Raw genomic sequence first — 19,611 nt, forward strand, 5'->3', positions numbered from 1 at the left:
ACAGACAGCATAATCATAACCAGTAACCCATAACCTGGTCTTAGACACCTTATATGACCCCCTTTACATAAGATTTGGTGCCACTACAGGACCTTGGTTGCAACCCATGTTCTATATGGTCCCAGTTTTATATCAATAACGTCACATCAACGTGCACCAGTGGCCGAGGCCCCTGCAATGGCAGGGAATTGATTAAGTGAGACATATTCAGATAATCCACACTCCATGCTGCAGAGGAAGGTGAAAAAAAACATGTTCATTGCCAATCTGACCTGGGGGAAAATTCCTTCCTGACCTCTCATATGGTGATCAGTTAGACCCTGAACATGTGAGCAAGAATCTGTCAACTAAGCTGCCCAGGGAGAGGGTTCAGTGCCAAGTGAACTCTGGCCTGCCCCATCCAGTATCACATCTCCAGCCTTGACCATCTTTGATGCTTGGGAGGAAGAAGATAAAAACAAACAAAATCCAGAATACATTGGGGGGAGGTGTTGGATCCCTTTCTGACCCCTGCAAATGACCAGCAGAAGCCCAGAAGCATGAGCTTTAGGAACATAAAACATAAACCAGAAGGAACTTCCCAGGCCTGCTGAGCCCTGCCCCCAGCCATCACAAGCAATGCCAGCATATAATTCCACTCGTAAATTTGTCCAGCTCTCTTGCCCCCACAGATCCTATTGGGAGGCTGCTCACTCCTCAGGTGGTAGAAGCTGTCTTTTAATTTCCAGCGTGAATTTGTTCATGGCCAGTTTATGGCCATTTGTTCTTGTGCTAGTGTAACCCACACACCTCCTGAGTGTGGTGTTCTGTCCCAGCTAGTGGCACCAAGACCACTTCCAGAGAGTTAAATGAGTCTGCACTACAACCTTAGCTAAGAGGCTGTAGGCTTTTAGCTCATGCGGTATAGGCTCATGCACTAAGCTCCAAAGGCCACAGGTTCGATCCCGCCTGCTGATGACCGAGATCTATCTGTGTTACACCAGCACTCTCTGTTAGCTTAAAGAGCTCTATCCCTCTCTGGTACTTGCCCTCTGATGTATTTATAGAGAGCAATCAGATCCCCTCTCGGCCTTGTTTTTGCTAGGCTAAAGAAGCCACATTCTTCCAGTCTGCTCTCATAAACTAGGCCCTCCATTCCCCTGATCATCCCAGTAGCTCTTCTTTGCACCTATTCCAGTTTGAATTCATCCTTCTTGAGCAAAGGTGATGTACATTTGCTACTTAATGTCTCTCTTCCTAGTTATTTTTTCATCCAAGCTGTGTTTATCTAGCGATGGAAGTCACCTGGGGATCATTTGGAGGAAAGATGCTAGAAAAGGAAATTTGCATTTGGTTCCCTTTTGTCCAGCGTATGGAAGAGATTAGGGCCAAATCTAAGGACTCTCGTTGCCTTCCAGGGCTTTGGATCAGGCCCTTAGCATGGTTAGCTACAGCCAGATTTTTCAAATGTTCTCAGCATGCTGGGAGCAGAGCTTTGTTGAAAATCTGCCCAGGGGCTTCCCAGTGGGAGCTGCTGGCAGGTGCATAGTTCTGAATATCTGATCCCAGTGCCAAGCATTATTGTTCCATTTGGGAGGATTTTGCACAAGCTGGAGGGCTGGGATTCTATTTTAAATGGAAGCTTAAAGCAGCGGAAATACCCCAAATCTGCAGAAAGTCCCTCAATCCATGCTACTATGCAGAACAGCTCAGGTGCACATTTCCAATCTTGTTAGCCAGAACACAGTTTGCTATAAGCAAAAAAGGTATCTGGAAGCAGCCTCTGACACAGCATTTTCACTTTTCCTTCCAGACAAAAACAGAAATCACAGGAGGGTGGGGAGAGATTTCTCTTTAAACAGCTGAAGGTTTCTTTCCCACAACTTCAACACAAGTTTAACCCTTTTCTTTCCAGACTTAAAATATCAGGGCCTGAACTATACATCCTCCCCGACCCTTGCTTTTGGGGCTGAGCAGAGAGCCGTGCTGGAGCTGCCAGCGTGGGGAGTTTGCTTCTGAGCCGGTTGGCAGCTGAGTTGGAGCTGCACTGATACAGCAGCTCTAGGCTCTGCCTGGCTGTGTTGGAGGATGGCCCAGGCTAGAGATGTCCTGGTGATGCGGCTCCTGGCCATGGCTGCTGTTCCATAATGTAAGGAGAGCACTCTTAAATAGGCTGCAGCTGCCGCAGTGCTGAAGCAGCTTCCAGGCAGCATGTGAGGTGCAGGATGGCTGAACTAGAGCCTCTTTATCTGAGATGGTGAAGCCGCACTCCCAATTGGTTCGGACCTGGCCGGGGATCATGAGGGAGAGGGTTTGCCATTGCCCATCTCCAGAGGTGGCTGCAGGGATTTCTGCATGAGAAGCATTTTCAGCCACAGGACCCTGTCAGAATGAGCTCTGGTTTTGAAGCTTGTGCAATGGACACTCTTGGGAGGGATGTGTGTCTAGCTGAGGCACTTCATACAATGTGAGTGTCCGTCGGACCCTGGCATAGAGTCCTGACAGGAAGCACATTTCTTGAATCCTGAAGCCCCTGTCATTATTGAACTAGGAATGCTGGGGGTGAGTGTCTCCATGGGAGACAAGCTTGAGGAAAAAAGTTTTGTTGTTGTTGTTGTTTGTTTGTTTTTTTAAAACTAAGTAACTGTTCTAAGGGAAGGGAAACAACTGGGATGTTACTAACTATTTTTATATGCTTTGTAATTGTTTCCTTCAGAGACCAGGGAAGAGGATCAGTACTGCTCTGAGTCCCGTCTTCAGCCAAGGACGGTTGAGAAGGAACTAGGGGGTGGCACAGGATGTGCACACTCAGGCAGACTCTAACAAGACAACGAGACAGCATCTGTGCGTGTGCATCCTGGCCAGGCACTGCTACTGAAGATCTCCGATCAACAGCACTGGGACGCACCATGACCTGGAGTGGAGCACCCACAGGGAAAGCACTCAAAGAAGAATCAGTGCTAGCCAGGGGGGTGTTGGTGATGTGTGCCCTACAGGGCGAGATTTCATAGCTGGGAGGAGAACAGAAGGAAGTGGTAGCCAGGCAGGGTTCGGTTCAGTCAGAAGCCGGGAACCAGGACTTTGCGCTTTTTATGGCTTGGCCAATGAAAGTTAGAGGAGTTCCATTTCCCTTCTGTTGACAGTCACTTCCACTTCCCGGGTCCCAAAGGCTGGGCCACAAACACTGCGCTGGGACTCAGGAGCTGTGGGGTTCATTCCTGGTTCTGCCCCAGGGGACTATGAATGAGTCCTGCAGGGTGTATCAATGTTGCATCATGTACCTGGGCTCTGAGGCGTATGAACCCAATTGCTGTCCACACACACAAAGTCCTCTCACATGTGCCTGCAGCCCCTCAGGGCACAGGCTGTCTGTGCTTCAGTTTCCCTTCTGAACAATGCCAGTAATCACATCCCTACCTCACAGGGGAGTGTGAGGACACATTCATTAGTATGTGTGAAATGCTCAGTTACTGTAGAGGTGGGGACTAGAGAAGTAGTTAGCCATTTATGGGGGGTGGGGCACTTACTGCTTTGCTTAACTTATCCATTTTAGACCAGCTTTCACATTCTACTGTGTACAGTTTATACCCATATTGTCTTAGCCTAAATGTCACAAACGGTTTACATTGCGCTAGCAAACACACCCCACAAGATGGCTACAGCTGCTGAGGGCAGGTTGCTTGTGAGCAATATCTTTACTGGCATCTTATTGTTTTGCAGAAACCGCTGACTGGGAAGGATTCATAATTGCTAAAGCAGCTTGCCAGCGTCATAATGTGGAATGTGATCTGGGAAGTCCGAGTTCTCTAGAACTCCCGAAGAGGAAAGAAAGAATTTCTTGTTCTGAGAAACTGATTATTGTAGTGTGAGGAGAGAGGAAGCAGAGGGGTAACAAAGCATGTCACAGAAATGTCAGTATTGAAGTTCTTCTGTTTGTCGGTGAGTTTATATGGATGAGCCTGAATCAAAAATCCAGTTCCAAACTGGGGGAACGTCTGGCTCCTGATCAGGCCTTTGCTGTCTTGTGGCGCAGCTGAGCCAGCGAACCGCACCAGGCAGGGAGATGCAGAGACAGGAGGAACAGCTGAGAGCTGCAGGGAAGGGCCAGTGCTTTCTGGGGTTTGGGGGTGGGTGGGCATGACTTGAGCTGTGCCGGAGTTATGTCCCCCGCTACCTCTTTCTCTGTTGCATCAAACATAAGCTGGTTGTCTTCACATTTAAGGCCTTCACAATTATTATTTATTATCTGTCTTATTATAGCTTCTAGGCACCCCAGTCATGGACCAGAACCCCATTGTGTTAGGTGCTTGTTGTTGGATAGGTATACCCTGTCCCTCTTTGGGGAGAGAGAAAGGGCATTAGAGCCCAGCAGCTGAGTCCAAATAACCACCCTTAGCCTCAAGGCGGTATGGCCTAATGGTGAGAATCTATAAGATGGCTCTTGTATTCAGGGCAGTGTGGCCTAGAGGCCAAAGTCAATATTGCTGCCCTCCCACCCCATTCAGGGAGGCATAGCCTAATGGCTGTAGTCCCTATGGTTGCCCTCCTATTCAAGGCTGTATGGCCTAGTGTCAGAGTCAATAGGGCTGCACTCCTATGCAGGGCTGTGGGACCTAGTGGACAGGGGGAAGGGGGCCTCCACCCAGGGGTGGGTGGTGGCCAGGGTAGGGCGACCCAGACCCTCCCTGCTGCACCAGGTCTCAGCCCAGGACCCTGTCAATGGCAACTGTATTCACCACTAGGTCAGTGAGGATCCATGTGAAACACTGACTTCACCCCAGTTCTACTATCAGAATAATGGCTAGTTCCCCTTGGCTACGTCCTACCCTGTTTTCCATGCTATCATCCACTGGGCCTCTGGTGTCATCGGCTGGCAAAACGCCCAATGACTTCGTCCCCTTGTGGGCTTCTGGGTATCTGCCTGGGTCTTGGCATGCCTGGCCTCTGTGGTCTGAGGCACCATCAGCTCCTGGGAGGCAGCCAGACACAGCTGGGCTGCTCCCTTTTATGTTGAAGCTCCAGTTGGGGCATGCCCAGCAGCGGTGAGGGTGTGTGGCTTCCTCAGCCCGCAGCTTGGGGTTAATTCTTTCTGTGTCTCCCTGTGTCTCAACCGAACACTGACCGATATACAGCTGGAATCTGTCTGGCTCACTTGGGGGCTAATATTGATAGAACAGGTATTAGAATGATAAGAAAGTGTTTAGTGGTTGGACTATTGAATGCTTGTGAGTTGCTGCCTGCATTTGTCTTACTTGTAATATCTGTGTTCCATACTGTAAGGCAAGATTTGAGTGTGATCCTCTCACTCCAATCGCCATACAGGAGAGGGACATTAATTAGTGCAAAGAGCTGCTCTTCTACAAGAATTGTTATGCTCTTCCCAAAAAGGAAACCCACTGATACGAGACGCGCTGTGGCTGGAGCTCACAACTGGAAACTCCCCACATCTGGATCGAGGACTCATCAACTAAAGAACTAAAGACTCTTATTGTTGTTCTTCTCTCCTCCCTGTGAAGACAAGTCATGAGAGTGGACTCCTCCCATCAGCTGTGTTAGCAGCTGAGAGCACATGGCAGGAGGGGGATAAAAGCCCCAATTCAAAAGGAACTAAGGATTTCTACGTTGCTGGGACTCTGGGGGGTGATGGTGGGAGAGGGAGTTTCCTAGACATAAGCAAAAGATGCTTAGAGTGGGTTAGCCCTAAAGGACAAATAGAGCTTGCCAATTATGGAAGCCTCTGCTACCTTTAACACCTAAGACTGTAACTCATTTGTGTCTATAGTCACTTGCTTTAACTTTGTAACTAATTCTCTAGTTTCCTTTTCCTATTTAATAAGTCTTCATATAGCTTATTATAGAACTGACTACAAGAATTGTCCTTGGGGTGAGATCTAAAACCCAACTGACCTGGGATAAGTGACTGGGCCTTTGGGACTGGAAGTAACCTGATCACTGCTGTGATTCTTGGTGTAAGGTACCATCTATCAGAAAGGTCGGCACAACTAGGTGGTCAGACAAAAAAACCCAAGGGAAATGTGTGTGACTGTGTTAATGTGTCTGAGGAGTTTGCCTTTGGTGCAGCTGGTTGGTAAAATCGAAATTTAGAACTCATGACTAGTCTAGAAACAGTCTGTCCTGAGCATGGTACTTACGCTTTTGGGCCGCTGTTGGGAGCATCCCAGGAGACAATCTTGTTCAGTGTGCTAAACTGTGGACTCCATACACCAGCAGCCTAACCATTGTCAAATTGTTTGGAAGCATCACGGTAGGGGAGAGTTTTAAGGAGGGTTTAAAGCAGGTCAACAAGTTAGTTTTGTGGATGTTCCCAAGAAGGTGGCGCCAAGTATGGGGGGCAGGGTGGGAGAAAGCACGAAGACACTTGTTTGAATATATAACCAGTGGGCGATGGCGACTGGCATCATGGTGGAGGGAGTCAACCTTTTGTTACTGAATGAGAGATGATCAGCATGGTGGGGCTAAGCTGTGAAGGACCTTGAATGTGAAGAAAAATAGCTTATCTGCTACTGTAAAGAGTGAGTCAGTGGAGGGATGCAAAATGCTTTAGTAGTCTGGTGGGGTTATTATACTAGAAACAGCTGAGCCCTGAAGTTTGATTGTGCCTCTGAATTCCGAGCGTGAGGATGTCTGGATTTCTGATGTGTAATTAGGTCACCCAAACGGAATCCTAACTTCAGCACAAGAAGCAGCAGAAGGGAAATCTGGACTGAGAAAAGCAGAGACTTTATTCAAATACACAGTGACAGCAAAAGGATTTCAGCAAAAAGAGCCCCGCCAAGGAAATTGCCTGCCATAGGAATGTGCTGTTCTCTGAAGCAGACTCTGAATTGTATGTTCCCATTTTAAGGGTTATAATAACTATGTGCACAACTTGGAACCATCTAAGGGACCAGACTCCTTAGCAAAAGTCATTTAAACTAGAAAAGCCAGGGGATAGGGATTGAAATGTTAAAAGAGTCTTTATCAGCAGTGTTGGAAAGCACTTTCTCTCCTTCAGTGCTCTGAATGCAACAGATCAGGATGAAACAGGGAATGTTGACTAAGATACAATCATCTCTCTTTAGATTTTGAGGATAAAGGATCCTGTTCCTTCACCACTGTAACTGTAGGACCTTCAAAACAAGCTCCTCTCCCAAACTCATTATAAGTACATTAATCCTGCAAGATGAATTTCATATTTCATGAGTGATGATTACTCAACTTGTCTCTAAACACAAAAAAGTGTGCCTGATTTATGCCACTGTGCTTGTCTTGGTCCTTCAAGAAGGCACAGCTTAAAAAAAAAAAGAAATTAATAGGCGAATTGTATAATTCATCAGTAGACAAAGATATATTCCCAAACATGAGGGATTTATGTGCACAAGGTCTTGCATTCTTCAGCTAAAATAGCAAGTAAATTTTGTTAAATGTTAGTTTAACTTAAAGGGATGCAGAGAACATAAAACTCTTGGCCAAATTCCAGTCTGGGAAATACAGTACATTCTGCCTACCTAATTTCCCCTTTGTATTTCAGTCGACTATATTTTTCACTTCCTGTCATAAGCTGATGCTTAGAGTTTCTATGCGTGGTGTTAAATATCTGCTGTGTTTCACTCCAGAGGTGGCTGCATTTCATTGCTGGGGGCAGTAATTCTTATATGCACCATATAGTTTTTTTCATGTGTTTTGAGATGCAATTGGATGAAAGACAGTATGTTAATGTAAGATTATCGGTGCTGTTTTGGGATCATAGCAGCACAGGGGACTGTTAATCCAAGTACCTGCCACAGAAATCCAAGCACTTCTATCAAAGGGCAGCGAAACACCACACAGTACTTCAACGTAGGAAATGAAGAATATTATTGGGAATCATGGGCTGGTAATGTTACAGATAGTCTTACAAGTTCTTTTTAACTGAATGAATAGGCAGTTAGATCTGGGGGAAATGCTTGTTGCTACTTTTTGAAGCTGAAAATATCAACAGAAAGTTGGTCCTCTCTGTCCTGATCTATCAGAGCAGAGTAATTTCTTATGGGCAAAGTTACTTTCTACAGGTTCTACTTACAAAAGCAAACAAAAACATTACATGGCACCTGAAATATTACATGGTAGAAACTGCAGAGCAATTTGGAATGTAATTACAAGAAATGAGATTTGTCCAGGAAACTAGGATTATCACCATGTGCCTTGTAACGAGCGTGATGGGATTTTTAATGATTAAAAATGTTTAGGACTTTGTTTTTCTTTCACTTTATCTGAAAACACAGCCCCATAAAAGCAGAGTGAGTGTGCATATACCCTGTCCCCCAGCATCATGGCGGAGCATTGCCGAGACAGAAGAAAGAATGCCAGTGTCTGTGTCACGTGGGCACTTCTTGGTCAGCTCCATGTATTATCACTGCCCTAGTTTGTGAGCTTCCGCAAGATCATAGACTACAACACAATGGCTGCAGGCCATTTGTACTACAGTATGAAGTCTAACGTTGTTTGAGAGGGCTTTACACCTGAGAGACTACATAGGAGGTAAATGTTTTGGGGGAATCTCCATTGCAAAGGCCTTGACACATTATAGCTTTTGGATTAGCTTTTTGATGTACCACATCTGTCACCACAGCTCCCAGTGGACCAGAACAGTGGTACTCAACCTTTTGCACACTACGAACCCCTCAGGACCACTCTAGCACTCGGGGAAGGTCAGGTGATAGTCACCCCGATGCTTGTGCGATCACTAGGGCAAACACAGGCATATCCTGAGACTATTGTAGCTGACTTGTATGACAGTTCCATGGATTGCTGTGGGCTAAGGTTTGTATTCTATTCCATGGGGGAGGGTTAACACAGCTCCCCAGGGAACTGAAAGCAGTGTGTGGGGGGATAATTATTGCCATCTCAGCGCCTGTACACAGCTCCCGAGAAGTACCACCTCTGGGCTGGTTTGCATATACTACTTCAAGCTGGGTTTTCAAAAAACCCAAGTGACAAAGAAAGAACTTGGGTTATAAAATGGGGCGCTTGAACTGACGGAGGGGCCTTCTTTTTGATTCAACAAACAGACATGAGCCTTTGGTGAAAGGGGGAAACCCAACCCTACTGAAGGACTGGAAGGACTTGAACTTGCCAGGACTGATGGGTAACTTCTGGGGCGTTTAGTCCATGTTTAGACCTTTTATTTGTTTTATATGTTTTCTGTGACAGCTTGTTTGTGATCCTCCTCACAGTCACAACCCTGCCCCCAGGTAGAACCCAGGGAATAGAGGGTCTGATCTCCTCACATTTAGTTTTCTTCCTGTTCATGAACTGTCCCTGAACAGACTGTGATTTTTCTAGATCTCTTCCCTATTGGTAACTCTTTGACAATATTTTGTGCAATCACACTTCAGCGGGTGGGTTGTTCATGAGCTGTTTGCATGGTGTCCACTTAGATATTCAGTATGTGTGATATGAGTTTGTTTCATTGTGTGATCAGTTACCTAAGCTACATGGGTTTTTGGCATTGTGGGAGCGTATGAGGGCTTAACTTTTTATGAGCAGGAAAATCACTGGGATGTCAATCCTCACAGGGAGGTGGTAGGGAGGGAGCACTGCAGGGAGAGAGAAGAAGCAGGAGATAAACAGATCCAGAGAATATTAAGATGTTTGAAAGTACATAAGAACGGCCAGACTGGGTCAGACCAAAGGTCCATCTAGCCCAGTATCCTGTCTACCGACAATGGCCAATGTCAGGTGCCCCAGAGGAAATGAACAGACTAGGGAATCATCAAGTGATCCACCCCTGTCACTCATTCCAGCTTCTGGCAAACAGAGTCTAGGGGCACCATCCCCGAACATCCTGGCTAATAGCCATTCATGGACCTAGCCTCCATGAACTTATCTAGTTCTTCTTAGAACCTTGTTATAGTCTTGGTCTTCACAACCTCTTCTGGCAAGAAGTTCCACAGGTTGACTGTGCGTTGTGTGAAGAAACACTGCCTTTTGTTTGTTTTAAACTTGCTGCCTATTAATTTCATTTGGTGACCCTAGTTCTTGTGTTACGAGAAGGAGTAAATAACACTTCCTTATTTACTTTCTCCACACCAGTCGTGATTTTATAGACCCCTATCATATCCCCCATTAGACGTCTCTTTTCCAAGATGAAAAATCCCAGTCTTATTAATCTCTCCTTATATGGAAGCCATTCCATACCCGATATCATGTTTGTTTTTTACCTTTCCTCTCTTCCACCAGAAAAAGCATTATGTTTAGCTACAGAAGTGGATCCCAGCTTTAAAAATGCCTGGATTCCTTCTTGACTCCGGGAGACAGACACAAACCAAATCCAGTGGCTGTTTAGCAAGCTTTACGATCAGTTTTAGTATCATATTCACACTAAATGGTGCATTTATGAGAGTGCAGGCACTTGCTCTGGGTGCTAGGGACAGCCGGTGAGTACTGCGCTAAGCTATCTTATGCAATATTTAATGATTCACTTAGTGCATTTAGAGAATTTGCTGCTCTCATCATTCACTGTTTTGCACTATTTAGTAATACCTTCTGAGAGGAACCCTTTCGCAGCATGCCTCTCTGGAGGTGGGCCTTGATATGTGGCCCTAAAGCGACCATTTTAACTAGGAAGTAGTTTTCCCTCCTGTTGGGTTTCTCCTTTCTCAACTCTGAGGAGCTGGCACGTTCTCACAGGCCCCACCACCTCAGCCTGTCTTTGCAAGCAGCCAGCCCTGCTCCAGCAGAGGGCTGCACAGACAATGCAGGCTGTGCAGGAAGCGCATTGCCAAGCCCATTTTTGCTACATTATCCCTGCTCTCATTGTTTTTCTTTAGCCTGCCTAGAATACAGAGGGCCAGGCTTATGGAAGTCAATGGAGTTACCCCAGAAACAGGCTTGGTTCATACCACCTGTCCCTTTGCAATTCATGATTGTTGCCTACACTGTGTTCTCAAAGCTATTTTAAATAACTCCAGGGATGGAGCTTCCTCAGCCATAGCCTTCAGCACTAGGAAGTTTTCCTTGCTGTTATATTTCCTTTGTTTCCTTTCAGCCCGTTCCTGCTATCTGCATCCCCCTGTACCATATTAAACAAACCCGCTCTTCCCTTGGCAGGGCCATCCCTAGGCAGGTGCAGGGCCCAGGACAAATCAGCATAGGCACTGGAACTAGAGGTGTGGGAGGTACTGCAGCACTCTGGGGTCCTGGCTGCCGGCCCCGCACACCCGGGGCTTTGCTCCCGGACTCAGCTGGGGGTGGGATGGGGGTGACAGCTGGCTTTCAGCACCCCTGCTATTAAAAATGTTCCAGTGCCAAGGCAAATCAGCTCCTGCCAACTTGGGGACCCCGCTCTGCATCAGTGGCTGGGCTGGCAGGACAGATCCGGCCTGGGGCTGGCCTGCCTGGTGCTGCTGGCAGTTGCCAGTGCCTACCACAGGGCTATTGTTGGCCATAGTGCCACGGCAGCTCAGGGGTCCAGTCGGGGTGGGGAAATCACTGCACCGGGTCTCCAGGACCGATCATGCTGGCCATTCGCACTGGCCCACAGGGCCCCCCAAAGCGCAGCGCCCAGAGCGGGGGCCCTGATTCGCACCAATTCACCCTACCCACCCTACACCCTTCACATATCTGCATCTTATTATCGGTCTCCTCCCTGTTAGTGAGTTGGTGGTGCTACCCCTTCCATACTTCATTTTCTTACTCTCTCCTCACAAGTCAAGCCCCATGTAGTTTCCTTCTGGTGTGTGGGGGGAGAGGATGGTTTTACTTACATTTATAGCAACTGCAGTTCCAGCTCTTGGATATCACAACAGCAAAAACATAATAATGTCTGTTTACATTGGCCAATGAGCTGAGCCAGCTGTTTGCAGTTGTCACTGATTCCTTACCAGCAGGAAGCCTTCTTCTAATGGAGAGGCAATTAGGGAAGGAAAAGCTCATGCTGCACCAGTTTGTGCCTTGGCTGGGGAAAAAACGCTCTATATGATCCGATAAGAGTGTTCAAAGTGGGAAAGGATCTGCCCATCCCTTGAGCCAGCAGTGACAAGAAGCCAATGCTTGAATGTTACAAAAGAGTCAGGCCATTCAGCTCATTCACAAGCCCAGCAAGATTTGCCATTGTTTCCGCTGAATGGCTGGGGGGTTGTTCAGTCCATCTGTTGTCAGAAATAGAACGGCAGATTCTAGAGCGTGCAAATGGGCTCACTCTTTATTAGTGCATGTGCAATTAGTAATGAATATCACAAGATAAATAGCTGTGTGTGATGTGTTTCCCCACCCCACGAACAGCACAATCGGCTCATTTTCAGCAACTATTTGGTAATCAGGAGAATTAGGGAACAGCTGTCTTAATCAGGGGAATTTTCAGAAATAAATACTTTACATTTATGCTGCCAAGGACCTCAAAATGTTTTATAATGGAGGAGACGTTCAGAAGTGCCCTGCAGACTGAGTTCTAGCTCTGCTGTCACTGTGAAGGTTTGCATGTCTATGGTGTACAGGTGTAATGATGCAGCTATATGTGGCTCTGAGTTGTTGTTTTTTTATATTGTCCTAAGCCCCATTTTCAAAAAGGAGACGCTGAAGCACAGCGATGTCAAGTGATTTGCTAAAGGGCCCTGAGGAAGTCAGTGTCAGAATTGCGAGCAGATATTCTGACTCCTGCTCTACCTCACTGTCATCCGTCCCTCATGGAACTGTCGTGTATCTTTCTGCAGTGCCTTGCACTGTCCCTGCTGTGTATCCAGTTATTTCATAGACTCATAGAATTATAGAAGATTAGGGGTGGCAGAGCCCTCGGGAGGTCATCTAGTCCAATCCCCTGCTCAAAGCAGGACCAACCGCAACTAAATCATCCCAGCCAGGGCTTTGTCAAACCGGGCCTTAAAAACCTCTAATGATGAAGATTCCACCCATTCCAGTGCTTCACCACCCTCTCAGTGAAATAGCTTTTCCTAATATTCAACCTAGACCTCCCCCACTGCAACTTGAGACCATTGCTCCTTGTTCTGTCATCTGCCACCACTGAGAACAGCCTTGCTCCATCCTCTTTGGAACTCTCTTTTAGGTAGTTGAAGGCCGCTATCAAATCCCCCCTCACTCTTCTGTTTTGCAGACTAAATAACCCCAGTTACCTCAGGCTCTCCTCATAAGCCATGTGCCCCAGCCCCCTGACAATTTTCATTGCCCTCCGCTGGACTCTCTCCAATTTGTCACATTCTTTCTGCAGTGAGGGCTCCAAAACTGGACGCAATACTCCAGATGTGTCTCACCAGTGCTGAATAGAGAAGAAGAAACACTTCCCTTGATCTGCTGGCAATGCCCCTACTAATGCAGCCCAATATGCTGTTAGCCTTCTTGACAACAAGGGCACACCATTGACTCCTATTCAGCTATTTGTTTAAAAAAAACATCATTTCTTATTTCTACTCAGTTTCCTTTTCTTTCTTAGCCTGTAGGATTTTTTCAGTGATGGCTATGGTGATTTATTATTTTTTGAGCACTAGCCAGGTGCAGAATATAGAGTCGACAAGGTCTCTGCCCAGAAGAGCAGTCGGGGCAAGAAGACCCTTGAGGTCAGTTTCTGGCTCTGATATTGACTCATTTGTGTTGCTTGGACCTGTCTGTTAACGTCCCTGGGCTTCAATTATTCCATGTTTAAAATAAGGTAGAAATACTTGCTGGGAGAGGTGTTGCAAGCCACATTTAATTAACTTCCAAAAAGTGCTTTGAGATCCTCTTGTAAAGGGTCTTATAGGAGTGGAAATATCAGTACTAATAAATACTACTAATAGATATAATTTATTATTAAGGAGCTTGATATTGCAAACCTGACTCATTCCTTCCTGCATTTGAAGCCATTTGAACTACTGAAGTATGGAAGAGTTTGCAGGACCAGGCCTTACATCTTTCACCTCTGGGTCAGTACCTCACTAACCTCACTCGGGATTCCAAGCAGAGTGATATTCCAGGCAGTTCATCTCTCTACAGTCCATGATTATAAAGTGTTTCCTGCCAGTAAGCACAATTTGAGTTCTCAGTAGTTTGTTAAGGTTTTTAATTGTGCTGCTGAATGTTTTCAGGCAAAATTGTGCTGATTGAGAGGCAAGGAATTACTTGTAGAGCTGCAAATCATTCATAGACTTTGTCAAGGAGCGCCCCTTCTCCTTCTCAAAAGGATATGGTGAGGGTGCAACCAAACTTAATTTAGTCTTAGATTTTAAGACGAGACAGGCCCACTATGTTCATCTAGTCTGACCTCCTGCATTAACACAGGTTGGAGACTCTCAATCAATAATTTCTGCATCAACCCCATAACTTTTGTTTGTGCTATAGCACCTCCTTTAGAAAGACACCAGGCTGGACATAAGACTGCAAATAATGGAGAATCCACTACAACACTTGACAAGCTGTTCCAAAGCTTAATTACCCTCACTGTTTAATAAAACCTATGCCTTAATTGTAGAATGAATTTGTCTAGCTTTTGCTTTCCGCCATTGATTTTTGTTATGCCTCTTTATGGTAGGTTAAAGAACTATCTACGGTAAGAAATCTCTTCTCCATGTAGGTACTTACAGACCACGACCAAGTCACGTCTTAACCTTCTCTTCAATAAACTAAATAGACTGAGCTTTTTTAGTCTCTCACCAGAAGATGTTTTCCAGACTTATAAGGGCTAAGCAGACAATTTGGAGGCCCACTCAAGTCTGCAGCACCATAGCCCAGCACTGTGGGCCTTAGCCGTACATTCCAAGGGAAATACCATGGTCTAGGGGCCCACCTGGAGGAGTGGAGGGGACAGAGATGAAAGGCACAACTGGCTGTTTCCTAGCAATTGCTCCGAAATACTCATGTGCCAATGATGGGCAGAAGGTCTGCTGAGGTGGAAAGAATGCAGAGTGCTGTGGAGATGCGAATTAGCTATGGTTAAAATAAAACAGATTTGACCCTTACCCCAAAATTACAGCTGAATCTGACCCTTTAATCTCTCTATCCCACTGAAGAGGCCCAACAAGGACAGCTTGGCGCTGTAGCCTAGTGGATTAGCTTCAGAGTACATCTAGCGCTCGGTAGAGCTGGGGTCTACTCCTGTTTAGGGCACTGGCTGGCTTGGTGAGCTTGGGCATGTTCCTTAACTCCACTCCGCCTCCATTGTAAAATGGGGATAGTAATATTCATGTGCCTCTGCTAAGTGCTGTGACAGCTAACGAAGTAACAGTGCAAATCATTATTGCAGAGGGATGCAACATTCCCAGCATGCTGCAACCTGTCTACTCAGAGCCTGTTTGCCTGGGACGGTTCTGCAGTTCCTTTGAGGGTCCATGTAGCAGAGTTGCCATTTGCCTTAGTGTCCCAAATGCAAGGTTCATCATAGTAACCCCATAGTTCATACCCATCTCCAATGCTCCTCTCCTCCACGGAGCCCTTATTCTGCTCAACAGAAGCCCAGCCTTCTGGTTCAGTCTCCTTCCCTTCCTCTGTCCATGTACACCCTGTCTGAGGGGGAAGGAGGCATACATACTAGTCTGCTTCTGAAAGCTTTTCCCAATTGGTGAGGGGAGAGGGGAGCCCTGCCCCACCCTATACTACAGGGCTCTTGATCCTGGGCCCTTAATGCCAGCATTTTGGAATCTTCCCACCCCACAGCTAACTCCCTGGGACTACTTCCTCTTGTCTGGATTTAGCATGTTTCTGAGCCTGTGCTCACAACCAACAAAGGAGTTGTGGAACTCCTTGCCTGAGGAGGTTGTGAAGGCTAGGACTACAACAGGGTTTAAAAGAGAACTGGATAAATTCATGGAGGTTAAGCCCATTAATGGCTATTAGCCAGGATGGGTAAGGAATGGTGTCCCTAGCCTCTGTTTGTCAGAGGATGGAGATGGATGGCAGGAGAAAGACCACTTGATCATTGCCTGTTAGATTCACTCCCTCTGAGGCACCTGGCATTGGCCACTGTCTGTAAACAGGATACTGGGCTAGATGGACCTTTGGTCTGACCAGGACGGCAGTTCTTACATTCTTAACTACATGCCCAGAATGAGGCCTTCTGAATCCCTTAGTCTTAAAGGGCTGGTACACCCCATTACAGTCCAACCTTGCTACCCTCTCACTCCCAGTACCACTTCTTCTCCCTCCCAACTAGCTAGTCACCTCATGCACATGCAGCCTTTCTCTCAACCAACACAAGAGCTTCGGTATGTCAGCCAGCTCTTACAACCATACAGTTAGCACAGCATCACTCCTAATCATGTCAGTGTGAATAGCCCCAGGCTGTTAGAGGTCCCAAAACCATCTAATAACATAACAAGAAGAGAAGAAGGTACCCTAGTGCTGTGATCATTGGTGTTTATGGCCAAGTACAGAATACTGTACTTGGATACATAGAGACATTTGTGTACTGTACAAAAACCTTTATAAAAACAATTCAGCTGTAGGTATTAGTGCTTAGAGTGCTGGCATTATCCAGATTGCCAGCTGAATGAATGCTTAGGAAGATAAAACTCTATAAGGCTGCAATGTCCAAAGGGATTAACCCAATCAAACAAGCTCATGAGGCACCACTCAAGCATGGGTAGATGTAAACTAGAAGATAAAAGGAGAAGAAGAAAGAACAAAAGCTGTAGCTGCCAAAGATAAAGACAGGAAAAAAATAAGCTTATCTCCTGTTCAGTCTCATCCCAAGCATCCATCCTTCACAGTAACAGTAAAATATAATCCGTGTGCTTCCCTGGGCAGCAGATATGGAATGTGATTCACGTTCTCTGAGTTAGACTTTGGAGTCTAGGTTTTTGCTTGACTTTTCTGCCAGCTTCTCCTTCTCTAGGATTGTCTTTGGATCTGTGGCATTCCTGGTTTCCCTCTCTTGTCGTCTGAGAATGACGAACACAGCCACGAAGCACAGAAAAGCTCCCACTTCAAAGAAAAACTGGAGCCCAAGAAATCTAAGGTACAGAAACACAAAAGGACAAGGCAATAAGGTACGGTGCAAATTTTCAGGGTACAGCATCTATCAACCACCAAGCCCAGGACGTGCATCAAATGAGCGTGGAATTTATGTCAAGAGCTTTTTCAGTCAGTCAATCAATAGGGAAGGCTAGTATCATCCATCAATGGGCAGGAAATCTGCACGTATCAGGGGTAAAAGAAAATATTGGCTGAATATTGACCTCAGTAATTAGCTTTCCTGGTGCAAAGGTTTGGAAAATAAAATGGAATGTGCCTCCACACCCAGGCTGAACAGTACTTGCTCATGCCAATAGCAAATCCTACTCAATGTAAGCAACCAGCTAGAGGTGCCTTCCAACCTCCTAATGATTCTGCAGCCCTTCCTCAGCTGAGCAGTGCCAATGCAGTCACTGGTAGAGAGGTTTAGGATGACTTCCCTGCATCTGGTGGAGTCATTCCATCTCCGGATACTGTTACATTATCCCTGACACAGAAGAGGGATCTCCAGGGGCTCATATACATTCTACGGAGGAACTTGTTTTTCACCAGAGGATTGCACCGTGTGTGAGGTAATTTCAATAAACTATCCTGTGGAGAATATCCCGGAACCCCATGAAAACCCTTTGACCCACTTCAAGCAGCACACGGTGCTCCACACTTACAGTATTTTTCAGGTAGTAAATACAAAGCTTTGTAACAAGTACAGCCGGTAGAAGTCTGTCTGCTGGGCAGTGCTGCATCCTGGCATTTGGAGAAAGTGCCTTTATTTAAATGGGGAAACAAATTACCAGATGACCTAGCCCTTTACCCCATATCTTTGCCAGTACATGTACCTCACTGTACATGGGGTTATGGCAGGAAAAGTGGGGATGTTTCTGTGAGAGCTCTTTAATAAGATATTAACTACACATCACTGTAGCAGAGTAGGATGTCTGCCCAGCAAATCTCATGATGCTACTTTCCAGTCTGTTCCATGTTCATCACCTTGTTTTCTGAGCAGATTCCTCAATTTTCTTTTAAAGATGCCAGCAGTGTATGATAAGAAACATGGCCTGGTCTACACTTAAAAGCTATAAAAACAATGAAGAGTCCAGTGGCAGCTTAAAGACTAACCGATTTATTTGGGCATAAGCTTTCATAGGTAAAAAACTCCACTTCTTCAGATGCATGGAGTGAAAATTACAGATATAGGCATAAATATATACCAGCACATGAAGAGAAGGGAGTTACCTTACAAGTGGAGAACCAATGCAGAAGGCCAAATTAGTCAGGGTGGATGTGGTCCACTCCCAAAAATTGATGAGGAGGTGTCAGGTTGACATAGCAACGGTTCTCAGGGGTGTGTGAAAAATGCATATGCCTGAGCACCACAGCTACACCGCCCGAAACCCCCAGTGTAGACCCGGGTAGATCAATGGAAGAATGCTTCCGTTGCCTAGTTATCACTGCTTGGGGAGGCAGATTTACTACTGTGGTGGAAAAATCCCTTCCGTTGCTGTAGTGTGCGTCTACGCTTCAGGGTTATAGTGGCAGAGCTCTGCAATTGTAGCCCCTGTAATGTAGACAAACCCTCAGGACAAGCGGTATCCGATGGCGCCTCACAGGGCGGTACCTTTGTCTGAAGAGATCGTTGTCATAGTATCTGCAAGCTGCATTCTTCTTGCACTTCTTTTCCCACAGGATGCAGGTTGTGTCAATGGCACTGCCATAAAGCACCGGTCCTGGCATCCAGGCTGGAAAACAAGCACAGGCCACTTGGTTTGTCAAATAAGAAGCATTTCTTTCTGTTAGAACACACCCCATCATACCATTTTTCAAAACCACATTAAACTGATTTCAGAATGGGAGGTGGCCTGGCTGGTGTCTTCCTGGCATAGGCAACACATAGGGGGGCATGCGGGTCACCCCTTCCCCGCCCCCCACCAATTGCTGCTTGGCCTGCCTGGAGGAAGGGAAGGAAAGGGGCTCTGTCCTTCTCCTGATGCACTTGCCCCCGGCATGTTCAGCCCCTGTCCCTGGCAGCTGGGCCTGGGTGGAGAGTGGAAGGGGTGAATGGAGCTGTTTCTCATGCCAGCTGAGGGTGGTCTCTCCAGGTTGCTGCTCTGTGCAGCACAGCAGCTGACTGAGAGAACCCTGTTGGAGAGGCGGTGGTGGCCTGCCCCCTCTGCTCCCTGTCCAGGCACCACTGCTGGGGACAGGGGCCGAGCGAGCCGGAGCTCCCCCCTACACACACTCCATGGCACGTTTCTGGCTCGCTTGGCCCCTAATCCTAGCAGAGGAGGGTGGGCCACTGCTACCGCCTCTCCAGCCAGGATCTCTCTCAGGCAAGTGCTGCGCTGCACAGAGGCAGCAACCTGGAGCAGCACCATGAGCTGGCATTAAAAGTGGCTCTGTCCCACCACCTCCATTTCCTGCCCAGGCCTGGCTGCCAGGGAGAGTGGGTGAGTGAGCTGGAAATGTGCCAGGGGAAGGCACAGAGGGAGAAAGACAGAGCCCCTCCCCCCTCACCCCGGCAGATCAGCCTGGTGAAGTGAGGAGAACATAGCAGTCCTGGGCTGGGTGCAAGATGGGTGGTCACTGGAGATGGTGCCAGGAACAGGTTCCCTGGCCTCTGCTCAGCTGGAGGTAGGGGCATTGCCTGTGCCTCCCCTGCTGAGATGTCCACGAGCTCCAGAGAGACACTGGTGCTTTGAGTCTCCCTGGGCCCCCAGC

At 46.9% G+C, this 19,611-nt stretch overlaps 1 protein-coding gene across 1 annotated transcript in view; it reads right to left on the minus strand.

The window, feature by feature from the left end:
• Positions 1 to 16,589: 16,589 nt before the first annotated feature.
• The window catches only part of SLCO2B1 (solute carrier organic anion transporter family member 2B1), a 102,865-nt gene continuing 99,843 nt past the window's right edge, over positions 16,590 to 19,611 (minus strand). The window contains exons 14-15 of the mRNA XM_032786513.1: positions 18,512 to 18,632; positions 16,590 to 16,895 (exon numbers count right to left, since the gene is read on the minus strand). Coding sequence (XP_032642404.1) covers positions 16,721 to 16,895; positions 18,512 to 18,632 — 296 coding nt within the window. The 3' untranslated portion in view covers positions 16,590 to 16,720. The remainder of the gene's footprint in view (positions 16,896 to 18,511; positions 18,633 to 19,611) is intronic.

Source organism: Chelonoidis abingdonii, chromosome 1 (assembly GCF_003597395.2).
Source record: "Chelonoidis abingdonii isolate Lonesome George chromosome 1, CheloAbing_2.0, whole genome shotgun sequence".
Classification (NCBI taxonomy): domain Eukaryota; kingdom Metazoa; phylum Chordata; order Testudines; family Testudinidae; genus Chelonoidis; species Chelonoidis abingdonii.